Raw genomic sequence first — 21748 nt, forward strand, 5'->3', positions numbered from 1 at the left:
TTATTCTTCAGTAATAATAAAACGATTTTTGAAGGTTTGGACAAGAAAATATTTCGTGAAAGGCGTTAGGGTTCGAATGACACATCAAAAAACGTGAGATGGCACGTAAGGGCGAGCAATTGGTGAACACAATAAAATGTAAGTGCAGCCGATATTCCAACGATTTAAGTAAAAGGTCGAACGGACCTTGCGTGTTACGGCTCTCTATGCCGAAAAAAGGTTGGGACAAGTAGTAAAACTTCGAACTAGGTAGTTATAAGCACAGAATATAGTTAGAACTTCTTTATATAGTACCTATTTTAGCGAGAGTTCTTGGGACCTCGGGATGAAACCAGTCCTTGAGAAATTAACGTTTTTAATCAGTATAGGTCACTTAAATTAGGACAACAAAACTATTTTTTTCGCGGCGCGCGGGGTGGGAATTTCGTATCAACTTATCAACTACTCGAGAATGTAGCTTTTGAACCGGGCCGGTAGGCGGCGCTCGCGTCGTCCGGTAAGACGTTCCGTTTCTCGCGCTACAGACTCCCCCTCCAAGACACCATTACGTCTCGTAGGTGGCTTGGCAACCCTAGCTCTACCTCGTCTCTTTGCAGACTTGACTTTAGGAACTTCTGTACCACGATACGGAGTTAGGGCACTGGAATGGTATTTACCTTTTACTACACCATCTTTATCCACCACTTCGAAGGTAGTTGGACTTACCCTTTTATTGATAACATAGGGGCCATCGCGGCGTGCAGCAAATTTATGCGTCACACCTTTTGCAGCGCTGCTCTGGGTATGCGTGCCTACCAGCACATGATCGCCAACAGTGAACTCTGGACCAGGACGGCGACTCTTGTCAGCATATTCCTTCCGTCGTTCCTGTTGTTCCTTGACCCGTAAGTTTACCTTTTCCAGGTCATCAGCGAAGCGGCGAAGATAAGGCGTAATTTGCCCTACATAATTGTGCGAATCCACAACTCCACGTATGTCATCCACAAGGTGAACAGGCGCTCGCATCTCGCGTGCGAACGTTAAATATGCAGCACTCTTGCCAGTGCCTTGATTAGGAGCATTGTTAAGAGCAAAACGAACAAGTGGTACTTTGCTTGGCCAGTCCTTGTGATCAGAATCGGCATGGAGGAGAATGGAGAGCATCAACTTCATCTCTCGGTTCTTACGTTCTGCCGGGTTAGCTTCGGGGTGATATAATGGGGTCAGACTCTGATGCACACCAAAAGCAAACATAGCCTTTTGCATCACGGCTGAAACAAACTGGACACCATTATCCGAAACTACCCTGCGAGGCAAACCATAACGTAGGAACACTTCCTCAATCAAAACCTTACTGCAAGATTCAGCAGTAGCATCAACAAGAGGAAAGATCTCCACCCACCTACTGGCGGTGTCTTCAATCAAGTAAATCCATCGCTCACCACTTGGGCCTTCCGGTAGAGGTCCGAAGAGGTCCATAGCGAGAACTTCAAATCGTTGCTGCGGTGCAGGCGTCTGCACCAATCCTGCAGACTTCAGATTTGTAGGTTTGTATCTCTGACAAAGGTCACAAGCCTTTACATATCTGTCAACTTTTCTCTCTCAACTGTTCTCTCTCTCTCTCTCTCTCTCAACTACTTGTCTCATATTAGGAAAATAATATCTTTCTTTCAGTTTCAGGAACGTGCGGTCAATCCCAGGATGGCCGGCAGTCGGCGCATCGTGAAGCTGTTTCAATACATCAGCTTGCATGGTCTCGGGGAGCACCAGCAGAGGCTCCTCGCTTTCACCTTCTGGGTCAGCTCTATATAAGACACCTTGTGTCATATAATACCCTTTATCGGTCCATGGAGTGGCGCGGGTAAGATCTTCGTCTTCGAAAGCATCAATGATCTTCTTACATTCAGGATCAGCCTGCTGCGCGTCGCGGATCTCCGTGGGATCTCGATGAGGTAAGTCCACAGCTATAGGACAGACATTGCAAGTAGGATTGGTCGAATCAGCTGGACGACTGAGAGTATCAGCGACTACGTTGATCCTGCCGGGAGTATATTCGACATCCAGGTTAAAAGATTGAATTTTTAACGCCCACCGAGCCAAACGACCACTCGGCGTTTTAAGAGACAACAACCATTTTAGCGGTTGATGGTCAGTGCCTATACGCACCTGGGCACCCTCGATATACCCTCGGAACTTGTCCAGAGCCCACACCACCGCCAAAGCTTCGCGCTCGGTGGTTGTATAATTACGCTCCGCACTCGTCAATAGTCGGCTAGCGTACTCAATTGGACGTTCAGAGTGTGTATCAGGTCCCTGCATCAATACGGCACCTATTGCATACGCACTAGCGTCGGTTCTCAAAACGAACGGTTGTTCAAAGTCTGGCTGGCGAAGGATCGGCGCGGAGGCTAAGCGTGTTTTTAATTCCTCAAAGGAACGCTTCTGCGGTTCGTCCCATTTCCAGACTTGATTTTTGCGGGTCAGTATAGTAAGAGGTTCGCTGATTTTAGAAAATCCTGGTATAAACTTGCGAAACCACGAACAAGTTTGTAAGAAGGTCTTGAGTTCCTTCAAGTTCGTAGGAGGTTCTCGTTTCAGGATGGAGTCCACTTTGGACGGATCAGGTTCTATCCCTTTTGCAGAAATGATGTGACCTAGATAGGTTACTTTGTCACGACCAAACACACACTTCTTGCGGTTGGCCCGAAGATTAAAGAGGCGCAAACGATCAAACACCTGTTGTAGATCTCGCAGGTGTGTTTGCAAGTCAGGGGAGATCACGAGGATATCGTCCAGGTAAGCAACAACTGTTACATCTTTTAGCCCCGCCTTAAAACGATCGATCATACGTTGGAACGTCGCCGGTGCGTTCTTCAACCCGAACGGCATACGGCGGAAACGGAACGTCCCGAATGGCGTGACAAAAGACGTCTTGTCTCTATCATCTGGGTGGACTTCAATTTGCCAATAACCAGACTTGAGGTCTATAGTAGACATGACAGCATTGGCCTTGGTAGAGAACAGAATGTCATCAATGACAGGTAGTGGGTACTTATCTGTCTTTGTGAGTGCATTTACATTCCTATAATCAATGGCAAATCGCCACTCACCGGGTGTTCCTTTAGGAAGTAACACGACAGGAGAACCCCACTCCGATTCTGCTTCTTCAATGATTTCATCCTCTAACATACTATCTATCTCTCTCTTCATCACTTCTTTCTTCGCTGGAGAAACGCGATAAGGTGGTACAGCTACAGGAGCATGCTCACCTGTACAAATCCGATGGACCGCAAAAGTCGTAGGGGCTCCCCCTGGCTGGAAGATGTCCGGATTTTTATGCAGGAGAGTGTTCAGTAACTCCCGGTCGGTAACTGAAAAAGACGCACCTTCTTCGTCGCGAAGATCAATGGAGGAAACTGCGGCAGCATTCCCAGCAGGATCAGCAGCTTCATAGGTAAGGCTAAAGTATCTGTGGGTGGAATTAAGGGTATACACATTACGTTTAAAGTCAAGTACCATTCCTGCCTCTTGTATAAAATTCATTCCTAGCAATGACTCGGTAGCGCCAGGTAGAACTACAAATAGCGTCGGAATTTCCACCCCCTGAACCTTCACATTTACTTTCACATTTAGTTTTAACAAGTTGTAAACGTTTCGATCCATCTGCTAATTTTATAGTCGTTCGAACATAATTAAATTTCTGGCCTTGAGCCACTAAAACCGACAATAAACTTTCGCTCGCGATCGATTGTTTCGCACCAGTATCAATTAACGCGGTACCATGTAAACCAAGTATTTCGATATTTAGTTTGGGTCTTTCACGCGGATCTATTTGTGCGTTTCCTATTGTAGAGACAGACTGGAATGCGGTGGAAGTCGACGGAAGTGACTCCGTTTTACAGGTAGGACAGTTTGATCGGATAACCCCAGGTGTACCACATCCAAAACAGGTAATATTAGGAGTTGATTCCTTTCTCATATTCCGCTCTTGCATCTCTATCTTCTTCTGTCCTTTCTGACATTCTTCCTTAGTGTGGCCAAATTGTCTACAATAGGCACACCGAACTCTGGGTTTCTTATTATTATTCACTTTAGAATCATGAAGTTGTGGAGGAATCGGCGGTCCTGCCGCACGTCCAGGATTTCCAGCTGTTAGCACAGGTTTGCTCTTTATAGGATCAGGAGTAAGCAGGCAACCTTCCTCAAACAAATCTTCAAATATACGGGCCTTATCAAGCAATTCAGCAAATGAGGTAAATGAAGAACGGGCAACTTTCCCCCGTATGCGACGATTTAGAAGTCCATATACCATGTCAAGTTGTACCTCTTCTGGTAATGTGTTTGGTGGTACTTGGGCAAGGAGAGCTCTCGCCTTACACACAAATACGTCGACCTTCTCCTCTGCTTGTTCTTTCTTGAAAAGCTCTCTATAAATTTTATGTGGTGGTAGCCTCGGTCCGTATGTCTGTTTCAGTAGTGTAATGGCCTCGTCCCAACTCATAACAGAGTGCTTAACTCCTTGCCACCAAGTCGCTACGATACCGGTAAATAACATGGGTAGTCCACGGAGCGCTATATCATCCGTCATGGATACACATTCTTTGTACACCTGTATTGCATTTATGAAGGCAATAACATCACTTTCTCTACCTCCATCAAAACGGTTTGTACATCCGGCAAAGTTACTCTGGTTATTCATCGCTGGCCCTGGAGTCGAAGTAGGCGCACTAAAACTTCCAATTCTGGACAGAATAAGGGCTAATTGTTGGTCTGTCATGATTACAGGTGTTGGTGCTGCAGCAGAATCAGGATCTGGAGGCGCAGGTGAGGATGACGAAGACATCTGTGATGTGGGTGCACCTTGCACCAAATTAGACAATGCAGGAGTGGTCCCAGTCTGTAAAACATCACCAGACGGGGCGGCGTTAGTGCCATCTGGCACTGCAGGGGTATGCTGCCCAGGGGTGTCTGTATGTGACCTTGTTAACACCATTCTGACAGTTTACTATAATGACACAACAAAGTTCTGTAGAACCACAAGTGGTGGTTCACTAAAATGTTTTCAAACACACAATATAAAAGTTAATTATTATTCTAAAAAGTTCACCAATTAAAATTCACTCTAAAAACAGAGTTCAAAAATAGGTCCTTTTACCCTAAATTCACACTAAATGTCCAAATAAAGAATATACTATAAAAATACTAGGCGAAAAGTTCGTATCGTCCATTAGTATACACAAGTTCACAACACTGTATATAGTGAAAGTTATGGAGTACTTTCCTGAGAAATCCACGGGTGAAATACGGCAACAGCAGGTAGGGATATGCTCAGCGCACCACAGCACCGTATGGGTCACGCCAGAGCTGATAGGGCACACCAGTGCCACTCGAACCAGCCGTTGGAACATCAGCCGTTTACAATAACTCGTTACAACGAAGCAACACTACCGCACACGTATTTTATAATTGTTTATACAGTTTTATACAGTCAAACACTCGCGATTTATACAGTTTCTTATTAATATTTATCCACAGTTCACACTATAACTTTTAAAGTAACTAACGAAAAAATTATTATGACACTAGTGACAGTGACAGTTCTTTCGCGGGAACACTAGGCCACGCCTACGGCAACTGTCACCCAATCAGCGTTAACGCACCGACACTTGCCCATATATGGTATGATAGTACCCTAGCTACCTAGCGTCCAAAGTTCTAGACTTTCGCGTGTCCTAACACTAAAATATGCTCAACATGAGTCCACACATATGTTTATATCACTGATCACTATGCGAATTGTCACTACAGTACGTAAATAATGTAAAAACACCCAAAGATCGCGTCATAGGTATTTACCAATATCTGTTCTAGAGGAAATTTCTAGGTCCTGAATCACAGTAGAAACTATAGCACTAAGTCCACAGAGCCAAGCTATCACTGTTTTTATAGGTACAGAGTACGCGAAACATATAATAACGAAAAGTTCATTGACCTCGTCACCGCACTTCGCGACCGATTTACGCACTTCTGCGACACAAAATCTATGGCAACGCGAAGGAAAAGGTGGAATCAACCATCACAAGTCCCGAGAATATCAGTCAGTCGTGATTTAAGTACTAAAACACGAAATAACTACTGCACTGAGCGGGCAAGATGGCGCACTGAGAAAACTCGTTTCTTTCACAAAAACTTGTCCGTAGGCCCCACGTTGGGCGCCACTTTTAGCGAGAGTTCTTGGGACCTCGGAATGAAACCAGTCCTTGAGAAATTAACGTTTTTAATCAGTATAGGTCACTTAAATTAGGACAACAAAACTATTTTTTTCGCGGCGCGCGGGGTGGGAATTTCGTATCAACTTATCAACTACTCGAGAATGTAGCTTTTGAACCGGGCCGGTAGGCGGCGCTCGCGTCGTCCGGTAAGACGTTCCGTTTCTCGCGCTACACTATTATGTATAAAATACTTTATTTTATAGCGCTTGGTATTCTTTATGTGTATCTCGCAGAATAGCTAGGTTTTCTATTTTCTAATACCTGTTGCAAAGAGTTGTCATCGAATATACTTAAGATGCGTTATTAAAATAACTTCATGTGCAAACAGGTGCTTACTTTCTGTTGGTAACCTTATCTGCTACCGTAGTGTGACAGGTGCGATTGCCTGTGTTACTTGACGTGTCGAGCCCGCGTGCTATGCCGCTGCTGCTACATTGAGACTACTGCTTTGGGAGCAAATATCTAAATAAAATGCATTCCGCTGTTTTTCATACCGAACATAATCGTATAAAAGTCGAAAATCGTTTCGTAAATAAGTCCGCTATGAATTTAAGCGGGTAACTAAAGTATTTATTGTTATTGTTACAGAGTAATTGTGTAGTGTCGAGTATGGGCGGAGATGGCGTGGCGTAGTGCGATGGCTGCGCCGCGCGTCGTGCCGCTCGTGATCCTGGCCGCCGCACTCGTCACGGCGACCGCGCCCGCGCCTACTCAGGACCCTGTGCAGTTTGAGGCCGCTTTCCAAGGTTTGTACTTACACAAACAAATATCATAACCAACCTCTTTACGTCCCACTGTTGGGTATGTGAAAGCCTTCATCAACAGGGGAGGCCGCCAGTTACAACACCACCACCGATGGTCTCCAGCTAATTGTAACTGGACAGGGTATGGAATAAACTCCACCAAGATGCTCCAGTGCAACTACGGCTTATAGCCGGGACCAACTGCGGCTTGACGTGCTTTGCAAAGCATAAAATAACCTAACTTTTTCGGACAATCAGACTCTCGGCCTTAAACCATACTGAGTGAACGAGTCTTGTGTCTCCTTATTTGTTATTGACGAGAGAGTCATGAAATGTCTACAAAAAATGGCGTGTATAAAAAGGCTACTTATCCATCCCCATAAGTGCACTGATTGGACTATACTTAACCTACCCACAGACATTCATGCACGTAATTCGCTACCTTTCATTGATTTAATAATACTTACAAAGAATAATTTTATTGATGAAACCACAGAACAGATACCTAAAGCCGATTTTGAAACCTTGAAATTCATGACGTATTTATCGGTCTGTTCATTCTATAACTCTTTAATGGTTCTACGCAATAACAAGCACCGTTTGAAATATTGACTTCGAAAGGTGTCGAACAATCCGAAACTCGCTCGGCTGTTTAATTTGATACAACTTCTAAATATAGAATGTGCCTGTTCCTTGAATTTTCTCCACGAAGGGTTTCTTATTCATACGCTGCGCGCACAAATAATGTGAAGATATCGCTTTTAATGATTTGTTGTTTGAATTATTTAGCTTTATTATTTAAAAGTTATATATGGATTTTACATACATACATATACTTAATCTCTCGCCCGTAATCCCTGATTGTATTGGTCACTTATGGTACGAAAGCCTAAATAATGGATTTTGAAATATAAATTTGGTAGGTATTTTAAATCCTGCAAACTTATTCATCTATCTGTATTATCTGTACTTAACCATTTTTCAAAGAATATTACTACCAATTTTATCTCATTAAAGCTTTAATAGCCGGTGTGGTAGGTTGTCGGCAAATCCCTTCTCTCCTATAATTCACGTTTAATTATGTCCCATCCCTTTAGCATCGCGAGTTTAAACAAAAAGTTGGGACAAACAGAGCGAACATTTTTAATCAACCACCGATCCGGCTCCTACCGAATTAAAGCTACTTTTGTAATTCGCCAACGCCATCTCCGAAATCGGATTTGAGTGTAAATACAAGCTGAGTATTTAAATAATGGACACGTATTTTGTGTCATTAGGTAATTTGTTTTCAACTTTTTTTATTTATTTAACAAATATTAATAAGTCTTACATGGCCCCGATTCCTGCAGACACCGCCTAATTTTATTTCCGTCATTTTCATATCCGTCGAAAAGGAAAGGGACGGATGATTCACAGCTCTTAATTTTAGGAAGAATGAGTAAATGAATGTGTCGGATTATTGACTGATGTAAAATTTTTAGACGGTTGGTTTAGATTTGTGCTTAAAATTGACGTGTGTTCCATAAATTTTATGCTTGTCGATTACCCGTCCCTTTCCTTTTCGGCGGATAAGAAAATGACAGATATAACTTAAAATAAAATTAGATGGTATTTACAGGAATTAGCACCATTATTGACTTATTAATTTTTGGGTTACTAATGAAGAAGTGCCAGCAAGAATAAGGGAAAGTTATTGAGGACAGAAGAGGCAAGATGTTTGGACACTTAATAAGACACGACGAATTTATTAAAAACATCATAGAAGGGAAGCTACAAGGAAAGAGAGGAAGGAAAGGCCAAGAAGAGCTTACATGGAACAGATTAAAGTGAAGGTGAACGTCGTGTCTTAAGGAAGTGAAATAATTGTCCTTTGATAGATAAGAATGGAGAACGCTACACCGACAAGAGCGTGGCTCTTAAATTAATGATGGTGAGATTATTGACTTAGTAAACTAAACAGAAGGACCTGTACTTCAATACCGACCCCGCTAGGGAAGTGGATGTTTCCCTCATATAGCGTTCTTCGTTATCCTTTAGCTTCTCTCTGACATAATCCTCTAAGTTCTCTTAAGATCCATGATAGCCCTGTTGGAAAAACGCGTGACTTACATCGTAGTGTCACGGGTTTGAATCCCGACTCAGCCTCTAAACCACTGAATTCGAGTTTATCAAACATTTTGGAGCTTAGATAATGGATATCATGTGGTTTCCAGGATTGGTGCCCGGATAATAGCAATAGGCTTCTCCTCTATTACATGGGACTTAACCATAGCTGGCGAGGAATGGGTGTATATACTATGCACCTCAACTTGCCTTGATGTCTCTCAAGATCTTGCCCGGTGGGCCGCTGTCCAACCAGGTAGCGAAAGCCACATGAAGATAAGTATATTATTATAATAAGTCACATCAGAAAAAAACAGTACTTCCAACGTCCAATGACATAGATTGTACATAGAATATAGCTTGTCTCCAAAGCCAGAGTTTTCTATGATTTTCTCGTAGACAGTCACAAATGATGATTACGGGCACACTAGCTTCCGTTGCCTTTCCGTTCATCTCAGATTTCGAGTTCTATTTGCTCGTAATGTGGTTGCGAACCGAGGATTCTGTTTGAAAAGGATTTCTGTTCCTCTATTGAAACCCGGTTATTGACGGTCGCTGGCTTTGTTTTACTTGTAGTTTGGGAAATTCAGTTTATTGGTATACACAAGGGTTATATTAAAAATTCCGAAGTCAATACAAAGTTAATATGCCTGAATGTTTGGGTTTGCCATTGATCAAATCAAATCAAATATTCTTCATTGCACACAAATAAAGCATACAAACATTTTTATTACATTTAGTAACAGTACAAAGGGTGGCCTTATTGCTCTGAAGCAATTTCTTCCAGGTAACCACTACCAGGAATGGGCCATGAAAAACTTGAATGTGAGACGGTGCAACAACAGCGGCTATAAACTATAGTTAATATTTATACAAATACACTACACATAATAGTACATTTCAATTAATATACATATATAATACATAATAATATTAACCTAATAATACCTATACTATAGATAAACAAGTATACAAAGTCAGAATAAAGAGGGAAATTATAAAGAATACATCATTATCGTGAATACACTAAGAATAGCCACATTGAGATTCATAATGAGCTCGCAGCAGGTTATTGAAACTCTGAAGAGAGTTCATCTGGATTTTTTGCATAATAAACGAGTCATCATCAATATAGTAAAAATAGTACAGATTTTTGCAGATTTAAACGTGAGTTATAAACGCAATCATAAATTTCTGTGAATAAAAGGAAAGTCGTTAATCATTTAAAATATACACTCGATTAAATTTTTGTTTTCTTCGCTTTTTGGCATTCCCTGGTGCGAAACTTCATCTTTTTTCTGGGTGTCCATCAAAAACCAATCAATCATTTCAATTTCGCGATGATAAATTCCGCAAGCGCCCACATGACACTAAAAATATGAAAAAGCAATAATCGAGCGGGAGTTCTGTGAAAATTACGAGCCATTTCCCATGGATAGGAATATAACCGTACTCGTATAGCCAATAAAACTTAAGATATGATGGGTGGAACGCTTAACATTTATGGTTAGGCGTTATCTGTGAAATGAATTCTTTGGGAGTCAGTTACGTACGGTGTTCCGAAAATCATTTTCGCTCTTAACGCCTTTTAAAGGAGTCAAGGGTCCGTTTTGATCTTTCCATTTCCCTCTCTTGTAAAATACATAGGTACTATGTATGTAAATATATTTTACTGTCGTTCTTTTTATTAAACTCCTAATGCCAACGCCAACCAAGGCGAGTTTATTTTACTAGAAGTCACATAAAAAAAATGTGCATTAAACGTTCATGCATTTTGAAAATCTAATTATGGAAAGCCAATCAAAAAGTCATCGAAATACCGGTAATAACGGGTATTTTCCAGAGCATTCCAGCACAAAGTGGAAGCTGACGTGTGCAAACGATGAAATAACAAGCGAGGGTTGACTCGAGAGCTGTTCACGTCGCGATGAGCACGTACCGACGAGATAAATCCATTCTTACTTCAATAGGTTACTTTTGAATCAGGGAGTTGGAGCTTGGAGTTCTTTGTACTTTGACTTAGATTAAAATTGCGACTTGGGTTTGATTTGAAGATTTGCTATTTATCATACAACATAAAAAATATGGATTTAAATAAACCTTTTAAAGTTGTGTGTGTGTCAGGATCGAAGCAAATGGAATTCTATAGTCTCTGCTTACCCCGGTGGGAAATAGGCGTGAGTTTATGTATGTATGTATGTAAGTTTTAAAGTTTATTTGTCATAAAAGCATAAAGCGAATTCAAAACACAAGTACAAGTAGGTACGTTTAAGTCATACCTCACCTACAGAACTACACTTTTGTTTGTACATTCCTTTGTACGATACAAGTTTGCGTCACTTTCCGTCATCTGTCGATTATATTATATAAAAAATACTGAAATTAATCACATCAAAGTAGAGTCTCAGGATCGTAGTAACTGGGACTCCGCGGTCTCTGCCTACCCCAACGGGAAATAGGCGTGATCTCATTTATGTGTATTAATCACATAACATAGAATCACGCCTTCATCCCCGAAGGGGTCGGCATAGGTGTACGTGAGGTAAGTACTGAAATTGAAAACGTTTTATTTATATATATATTAAATATCCTAAAGTTTGAGCATCACTGCACCGGCTAACCAATCCAATCTGACGTTAGTCGCATGGAAGCAAAGAAATTTTTCACATTACTTACCGATGACAAAAGAACGGAGAATATACAGCCTTGTCAAGTATGTTATGATTCAATATCCTCCTTTATTGGAAAATGGAAGTGTGATTTGTAATCAATCGAATTGTATCGAGATTATTAGGTTGTGACTTGTGAATCTCTCACGCCAATCTGAGAAACCAATTTCTTTACTAATTGAAAAATTACTAGTTATACAAACCTACATACCTCATAACCTTTAGAATATTATTTACACTTTAAATCTACTTAGGTAGGTACCTACTTGGGATCTGATTAGGACATTATATTACGGACTTACCTTTAAATCTCTGCTGTATTCGAAGTACTAGGTATAATATACCAGTCTCTCAAACCTCGCAAAAATATAGAACTGAAAATAATTTAAAAACATACTACAATTTTCATGACTTTTTCGATAGGAAAATCCACTTGATATCAACTCAAAATCATGGTCTGAATCATCCCCCTCAGTGTTTGTTACGATGTCACTAACACCCTATCTACTTGTATGGCTATTTGTATGTACTACAGGGTGTAAGTGACATCGTAACAAATACTGAGAGGGTTATTCAGCTCATTACTTATTCTGAGTTAATAATATCAAGTGAAATTTATATTGAATTAAAAATAATTTAAAAAAATACATGAATATTGGCAGCGGAAAATTACACTTGATGTTCACTCAGAATAATGGCCTGAATAATCTCTCAAAGTTTTCGTTACGATGTCACTAACACCCTGTTATGACGTCATAGAGTCTTTCCCATACGAGTATAACCTCTATTCGCTGCCATTTGCAATATACCGTCTTCCCGTCCCGTACGTCTCTTACATTTATTGTATTTAATTAAGTATGGTGTTGTAGTAAATTACCGTGGCGGATCTCACGCGCGGAGGGTCTTGAGCACAGAGAGATACCGCGGGAGCATAGTCAGTGAGACCGAAATATGCACAAAACGAGCATACTATATGAAGCAATGATCGTATTATCACGAGTCAATATAAATAAATTTAGAAAATCTTTATTTAAACATCTCATGCAAAAGATCTCTCAGCTGTAAGTTAACTTTAAGTATCTTAAACATAATAACATTAAGCGAACTCCACTCCCACAGACAAACCGAGGAATTGGTTTTGTGTGGTTTTTATTGTACCCATATTTTCTGTATTTCTCATGAAAAATAAACATTTTACTTACTTAAAAAACTTTCCACATCATTCATTGCTGCAACGACTACTACGAGCGGTAAATAGGGTAATTTCCAACTAGTCAAATCAGTTACCTTTTACTAAAAGTCAAAACACGAAATTACTAAGTTTGTATGAAAAAGCAACCTGTGACGTCATAGAAAAACGTGACAAAATGTCGTGCTTATTAATTCATTTTTCTTTGTTAAAATTCATAAATAAGGTAAATAAAAAAGAAAAAGTTTTTTGTCACATTTAAATCTGTCTTTATTTAGTAATCAGAATTTAATAATTTATCTTTGACCTAGGGAACTACCCAATTCGATATAGCGGTCCAGCCTTATTTTGAATCGCTCATCTTCAACTCGCGTGCGACAGTATATTTTTCTCATCTTGCATGACAAGTTTTAATGTGCTACGTGAAATGGGTATATATTTTCGAACGTGAGTTGAGTTGAGGCCCCAGAAATCATGCGGCATTTTCGCACGCCGCGCCGGCGCCGACGAGATAACAAGCGACATGCGGGCTCGTGTGATTTAATGCTGGCTGCTGAGGGCATATCTCCCTTGTTTCTATGATCTGTGGTGTTAAGTGGTGTGCTGCAGCCGTTAGTGCTCGTAAAATGAAGGTACTCGGGATTTAGGGCCGTTTATTTGACTGATGCAGGCTTTTATGGACGGCGCGACGGTTGATTATACTTCTTCGTAAATCCTTCATAATATCTTCTTCTGTCGTGTGGGTCGTGAGCGTTCCGGAAATGTTCCCACTTAAAAAAGGCGCAAAGCTTATGTGATAAGAACATATTACAAGAAATAATAATTTGACAAATAAAAATAGCCGGTATCCTTACTATTAAATCAGAATCATTTATTCAACGTAATTATCATGGATAAACTTGTTGAAGGTCAATGTAACATTTTTGAATTTACGTCATTTCGCAAGGTGTTATGGCTGAGGAGAAGAAATGACAAGAAACTGCAACAGCAACACATCTTTTAAAAACCAATGAGGATATACATTACTTACAAGTTATTTAATAACTAGAGGAACACATTCAATACCAGACATTTTTATCATTTAGGTAGTCATTAATCTTATAATAAGCTTTTTTACATAAAGTAAGCTTCACATGAGCTTTAAATTTATTTTCTGACAAATTTAAAATATTATCTGGTATTTTATTGTAAAAACGTATACGTAACCCCAAAAAAGATGAATTTAATTTACTTAATCTAGAATTTTGAATAGCAATTTTATGTTAAAGAGTTTTTATAACGGGATCACTCCCACTTTCGGCATAGTATAAGAAAACCAGGTATGCTCAATCCTATGACAAGCCGCCATTGCTGACGTAAGTGTTACTACTGCGTTACCATTAAATTGGTATCCAATATTCCAAGGCCGTAAATTTTATTACTGAAAATTAAAGATATAAAAACATACCCGGAAAGATAAGCTGCTGAGAAATTTTTGGGGTGTTGAAAACGGCCACATTAAAACAATTTGTCTAAAAAAGCAATATTGAAATAGGCTAGTTTCCAACCAGTCAAATCAGTTACTTTTTTCTTAACGTCAAAAGACGAAATTACTATGGAATTTGTATGAAAAAGCACACTATGACGTCATAGAAAAACGCAATTAAATATGCATACATTATTCTTGATTAAAATTCATAAATAAATTCAAAAAAGAAAATGTTTTTCATCAGTTTTAGATCTGTCTTTATTTAGTAAACACAATTTCAAAATTTATCTTCAACTTAGTACACGACCCAATTTGACATTTGCGCGTATAAAGGTAAGTGCGCAATGCAAAATGTCAAATAGCAATATTGCCTTTTTAGATGAATTGCACCAATGTGAGCGTTTAGACCCCCTGTTTTTTGTTTACTGCCAGTCCAGAATATACTACATTGGCAAATATGTAAATACGAATTTGTTTTTTATTCAAAACCTCTCATCGTAGTTCCTTAACAGCAAAGTTTTGGGTCGAGAAAATGAACCTAAAGTAGGTTAGAAGGCGACACCATTTTCATCTTTAAAGTTTTTACTTTGACTGGCTGGAATTTTGGGCTGTCTACTTGACTGATAAGCTTTATAAGGCTTTATAGTGGATAAGTCTATGTATCGAGAACATAAGGGATCTACATAATAGAAGACAGATTGAAGTTGTGCTAAGTATTTTTATTTAAGTTTTACTAACTAATTGTAACTAACTGTGTGTGTACCTAACTTTTATTTTATTTAATGTTTTATATAAGCTGTTGGTGTACATTTTTATAAATAAATAAATAAAGTGTTAAAGGAAAATTAAGAGTCTCTGCGGTCTAGTGATTAGAGCGTTGGGTTCACGATCTGGAGGTCCGAGTTCGATTCCCGGCGGAATCATTATCAAAATCATTTTGTAAGAATGTCCTTTGTTTTAGAATGCAGACTTGAATCACCTGATTGTCCAAAAAGGTATGATGATTCCGTGTTTCAGAGGGCACGTTAAGCTGTTGGTCCCGGCTATTAGCCGTAAAACAGCTCCACTAACCTGCAGTGGAGCAGCGTGGTAGAGAAGATAAATTATGAAATTCTGATTACTAAATACAAACAGATCTAAAGGTGATAAAACGATTTCTTTTTACTTATTAACTTATTTATGAAATTTAATAAAGAAAAATGCAATTATAACTGCGAAATTTTGTCACTTTTTTCTATGACGTCACAGGTTGCTTTTTCATACAGATTCGATAGTAATTTCTTGTTTTGACGTTTAGTATAAGTAACTGATTTGACTGGTTGGAAACTATCCCATTTCCTACCACATTAAATAGAAAGTAAATAATAAAAATAGAAAGAGACAATATTTAAAACATTCTTAAAACTTTAGAGGACATAAAATTTCAGTCTTTCATTCGAGGCGCAAATAAATGAAGAAAAATTAAGTTGGACCACTTGTTCGGCCTCCCAAAGGAAAACTTCGACAAAATCCGACTTCATTCGTTGTGAAAGAGAAGCTTTTTAAAACCAACTTCATTTAAAGTACATTATTCATTTTTGCTTTAGGCATTTCGTTATTAAAGGTATTAAAGAAGTAGGTAGGAAAGTAAAAACACCTCCACTAACCCGCATTGGAGCAGCGTGGTGGAAATGCTCCATACCCCCTCCGATTGATTGAGGAGAGGCCTGTGCCCAGCAGTGGGACGTATGTAGGCTGTTTATGTTATGTATGTAACCTTTTATTTTCTCATGACATGATTGATACCTGTTGTGTGTCATCATTATCAGCCGTACGACGCCCACTGCTGGGCATAGGCCTCCCCCAAGGATCTCCACGACGATCGATCCTGCGCTGCCCGCATCCAGCGGCTTCCCGCGACTTTCACCAGATCGTCGGTCCACCTTGTAGCGGGCCTACCCACTGAGCGTCGTCCGTCGTCCTGTTATGTGTATCTTTTAAATAAATAAAAATAAACAATAAATAATAAATAAACTGCTGATTACAACATGCTGCCTACACGACAACCGCGCCGCGCGAGAACAAGGACTTTAAACGCAATGAGTGCTATCTACGCAGGTAGACGTCGCAATGTTATTGGTCGAAACCCTCGATATAATTCGCGAGCGGTTACTGCGCCGCGAGGGCTGCTAGATAAATATAGTTTAGTTCCTATCTAGATAAATAAAGCTTCATTGAGTTGTATTTTACGAGTTCTTCGGAAAACTCTCTGTTACTTCCTTTAGTACCGTACCATAACTTCTTATATAATTTTAAAATGAAAACCCAGTGAAACCTCTTTTAAAATAATTTTCCAATCCTTTCTTTTTATTTTCAAAGGTTCTAGAATCTAGAACTTACGAGGCTCCATTGATATAGCTCCGAGGAACAAGAAAGTAGATAGAAAATACCAGGTTTGGACTTAGGAAAGTGTTTGTTGGAGGCCGAGGAAATGGATTTTGGTAGGGCTCTAGCTAGAACATCACCGATTGAGAAATTGGTCGGTGTACTGCGGAACGGAAGGCGATTGGGTCACTCACCGTTTTACACGCCTTATCTATGGAGTATTGAAGGCGATTACTCCCCCGACAAGAGAGCAGCTCCTAAATAAAAAGACAGAGAGAGAACGTCCTCCGTGGTCCAATGGTGGAGTGTTGGGCTCACGATCCGGAGGTCCCGGGTTCTAATCCCGGTGGGGGCATATCACAAAAACCATTTTGTGATCCATAGTTTGGTTAGGACATTACATGCTGATCACCTGATTGTCCGAAAGTAAGATGGTCTCGGTTACTACTTACTAATGTAAGTTAGTAGTTATTACATGAGCCATGTCAGGAGCTTTTGGCGGCTCAGTACACCAGTGGGGTTAATGGGGTTGGTTATCCACCTCACAACCCACAGGATAAAAAAAGATTTATTATTTATTAAGGCCGATAAAATAATCTTGATCCATCCCTGTGCTTCTCCATGTTCAATCGACTAAAATCTATCCTTCCTACTTTATTTCCCCGTCTCACAGGATTTACGTTTTTCTACCGCTTGTACAGTGAAAAGGTTTCTTTTAGTGACTAGAGGATTTTCTACTTAGCCGAATGATCTGTTTAGTTTTCGGATTTTGTTAAATGGCAGTAAATGGTATAACGGTGCTGATTTCGTGCTGATTTCAACACAACCAACGGAAATGCGACATTCACAGCAAACGGGTAAATCTATACAGGGTTTATTTATTCATTTGTTTATGTAAAGTACTGCCACGTGATAATGAAGAAGTGGTAGTAAGAGTTCGGGAGCTCAGTGGCGCAGCGGTTAACGCGCTCGGTCTGCGATTGTTGAAGTGAAGCGACTTTCGCAAAGGCCGGTCATAGGATGGGTGACCACAGAAAAAAAAGAGCTCCTCCGTGCTTCGGAAGGCACGTTAAGCCGTTGGTCCCGGCTGCATTAGCAGTCGTTAATAACCACCAATCCGCACTAGGCCCGCGTGGTGGTTTAAGGCCCGATCTCCCTATCCATCCATAGGGAAGGCCCGTGCCCCAGCTGTGGGGACGTTAAGGGGTGATGATGAGTGACTCACAGATTATGAGATGTATTAATCTCGCATGACTATGATATTTTTAAGTTGACATTTACGCTACAGCTGTGATATACCTAAATTGTAATTTATGATCTATTTATTTTATACTAGCGACCCGCCCCAGCTTCGCTCGGGTGCAATTCTGACGAAAAATGAAATTATTTACGACATCACATCATAACATAACATAAATAGCTTATATACGTCCCACTGCTGGGCACAGGCCTCCTCTCAATCAACCGGAGAGGGTATGGAGCATACTCCACCACGCTGCTCCACTGCGGGTGGGTGGAGGACGACATCACATCAAAAACCTCAAAAAAAAAACAGTATTTCTCCATTATTTAATGGATGTTCATCATCATCAATTTAAGAGCCACGCTCTTGTCGGTGCAGCATTTTCCATGCTACTTTTAAGGGAAAAATAGGGCAGTGGTTTCCCTCTTAATGAATGTTATTATACATATAAACCTTCCTCTTGAATCACTCTATCTATTAAAAAAACCGCATCAAAATCCGTTGCGGAGTTTTAAAGATTTAAGCGTACATAGAGATATAGGGACAGAAAAAGCGCCTTCGTTTTAAACTATGTAGTGAAGACATTTCAACACAATGTATATTGTTTATGGAATCGAATAAATTAAATTGATGGCCACAGCTTTTTCATCTCCAGGTGTGCGCGGACCCTAAACAGGTAACATTGAACATAAGGGGAGCGATACATTACATAAATAGTAAAATATATAAATAAAAGAGCAGGTTGCTATCATTTGATTATGGCGTCGTTTGTTGTTAGGGGACGTGATCTATTGCTGGCGAGGCTAATAGAATATTCACCAAGTCTTCTGCGGTTATTTACTGCTTAGGGATGAGGAAAAACTTAGAAAGACTTAGACTATCACATGAAACAATCTGTAAATATACGTAATATCCAGGGTGTTAGTGACACCGTAAACTATGAGGGATGGTTCAAACCCACCAGTGATATCAATTATGTATGTTCCTTCTTTTTGACGTGACTTATTGTAGATTTGCCGCAGATGACATTAACTACTTGGCCGGACAAATGGGGAGCGCTGAGGGCTCTCACCCGGTACAAAATTTAAGACAACAGGCCTGAGGGTGCCCAGTTGGGAGCGAACCTCGGTTCAGGGCGTCGTCTGAGACGAAAAATATTTGAAAGAATTAATCTACCCTGGTGGGTCGACAGCGATAAGCGCTGAATGAGGGAAATCGTCGACCACGCCGGCGGGGTCGGTATCGGGGTTCTCAAGTGTTTAGTGTCGCAAGCTGATTGGCCGCCTCTATGGCTAGAAATCTATGATCTAAACATGAATTCTAACTCATAAAGGCGAGGTTCCGTGAGTCGAACTCGATGTACAGGATGTGCCTATGATGTTGTCTGAACAGGGCCATCAGGGCTTCAATCGTCAAACACATTGCGGCACGCTGAGAGGTGAGGATATGGTATCCCGACGTGCCGGCAGAGTAGGGGAATGATTGGTGATGACGGGGATAAATTAGAAGCAAGCAGGAATATATACAGTTTATTAAAAGCACTTCACAAACTTAGTAACATAGTCACAAAAATAATAGTTCACAATATACACATTTCACAAAAGAATCAAGACTTAGGAATTAGAGGGCACGGCCCTAAACAGTATAATATACTTGTTGTTTTAATGAAGGTCGGGGATGCAGTGAGTCAAAAGTGAGTAGAATGAAAGGAAATGCGAATGGAATGGAATGAGAATTTCGTAATTTAAAATGATGATGGTCCGAACAAAAGGCCAGTATGTGCAGAGTTTGTACTCTGCTACAACATCCAATCTATAAGTTCCTCAATACGGATTAATGAACATTCTCATTAAACGGAGACCTCGGCACTCTGAGTTAATAAACCGGATAATATATCACACTTCATTTGGCCAATAATGGTCAGTAAAAAAGAAAAATGGCGACCGGATAACTCAATAACGGAAGCGGAAGTAGGTCGCGTATCGATAAATTATCGCGTTCGTTTCCGGTGCCCGTATTGGGTTAATGTGAATCTGGTTTGTGGGTAGTCGGGAAAACTAGTTGCGATTTTGCATGGCCAGGTAGCTTACATGTTACGTACGTGTGGTGAATTCTCGATCGAAAGCCACAATTTACGAAGGATACAATCCGAGACAGCCTCCGCGGTCTAGTGGTTAGAGCGTGGCGATCTGGAGGTCCTGGTTTGGTGCCTGATATCATTTTCGAAATCACGCTGTGTGACTTAAGGTCTGAATCATATCTCAAAGATTTCGTTTGGATGTCACTAACGCTCTGTATAGGTACTTTAATGCATCAAGATAAAATAGTTAGCTAAATACATAACAAAAGGCGGTCTTATCGCTTAAAGCGCTTTCTTCCAGACAACTATACGGTGAGAAAATATTTATAGATTCTAGCATTCTAGGAATATTGAACTGCCTTCCAGTGTTCTGAGATTCATCCAAGGGTTAAAGTTTTATTCGTTTGGATTTCTAAAATGTTCAAGAGGAAGAAACAAATTATTCTCTTATTTTACTTGAGAAATCCCTGTTGAAAGGAAAATTAACATAAAAAAACATCGCAATTTACGGCAGTAGATCTATTTGATGGTGAAACAAGCACATTTCAGCGAGGTTCGTGCAGCCCGTCATTACAGCTCTCGCAATTTTTCTTCACAAAATATTCATCGTACTGAAGAAAGTTGGGGCACTTCTTGTAGCGAATGTGAAGTTAGATTGTTGTAGCTTTTAAATAAAAAATGTAGAAAGGGACTTCGTCTTCTTCAATTAAACACTCATGCCTATTTAATTCGTCTTTTATTTTCTTCACACTCATGCTATGCCCTAACCAATCGCCATCTTATCTATACTATATCATTCAAAAATAATCCCACTTCCGCTTACTCTTTCCGTCTCTCTTTCTCTCAAACTTTCTCGCTCCAAACGTTCCTTTTCATGCATCATACTTTTCCATTCCCACAAAAATATTTATTTATTTATTAACCACTTACAAAGACAAAATCAGTCAAGACGGGACTACCCTGGCTGGCAGTCCCAGATTTACAGTGGAATAACTGTATTGGGCACACCTACCCACATTTAATAGGAGGCCGTGAACGACATTTTTAAAAGATTTGGTTAGGTACATTTCGGTGGCCGTAAACTAATCGAAAAAACTGTATTTTGAGTGGCGCCACTGTGAAGTCACGCACCACCTATATATTTTGCTAGGACCTCTACTGACTATTACCGTTACTTAGCCAAAAAACATGACATGACACGCAAATAAATTGATTTGATTGATTGAAATCCGCCTGCGTGGTTCAGTGATTTAGCGTTGAGCTCACGATCCGGAGGTCCCGTGTTCGAATCCCGGTGGCGACATATCACAAAAATTACTTTGTGATCCCTACTTTGGTTGAGACATTACAGGCTAATCACCTGATTGTCCGAAAGCAAGACGATCCCTGCTTCGGATCCGTCCCGGTTACTACTTACTGATGTAAGTACGTAGTCGTTACATGAGCCATGTCAAGGGGCTTTGGCGGTTCAGTAATAACCGTGGTGGTTGATGAGGTTGGTAATCCACCTCACAACCCACACGATAGAAGAAGCAAAATCCGCTTACACTGAAGCCTGACACCACGGTGGGTTGTAGTGGGCTGTTATATAGCATCACATTAGTCCACGTCGACGGCTGAGTCGGCTGCTTGTTTCAA

At 40.3% G+C, this 21748-nt stretch overlaps 1 protein-coding gene across 1 annotated transcript in view; it reads left to right on the top strand.

The window, feature by feature from the left end:
* LOC126377509 (pikachurin-like) overlaps positions 1–21748 on the top strand; it is a 250069-nt gene that overhangs the window by 116263 nt on the left and 112058 nt on the right. The window contains exon 2 of the mRNA XM_050025256.1: positions 6840–6997. Coding sequence (XP_049881213.1) covers positions 6871–6997 — 127 coding nt within the window. The 5' untranslated portion in view covers positions 6840–6870. The remainder of the gene's footprint in view (positions 1–6839; positions 6998–21748) is intronic.

This window comes from Pectinophora gossypiella, chromosome 23 (assembly GCF_024362695.1).
Source record: "Pectinophora gossypiella chromosome 23, ilPecGoss1.1, whole genome shotgun sequence".
NCBI lineage: Eukaryota > Metazoa > Arthropoda > Insecta > Lepidoptera > Gelechiidae > Pectinophora > Pectinophora gossypiella.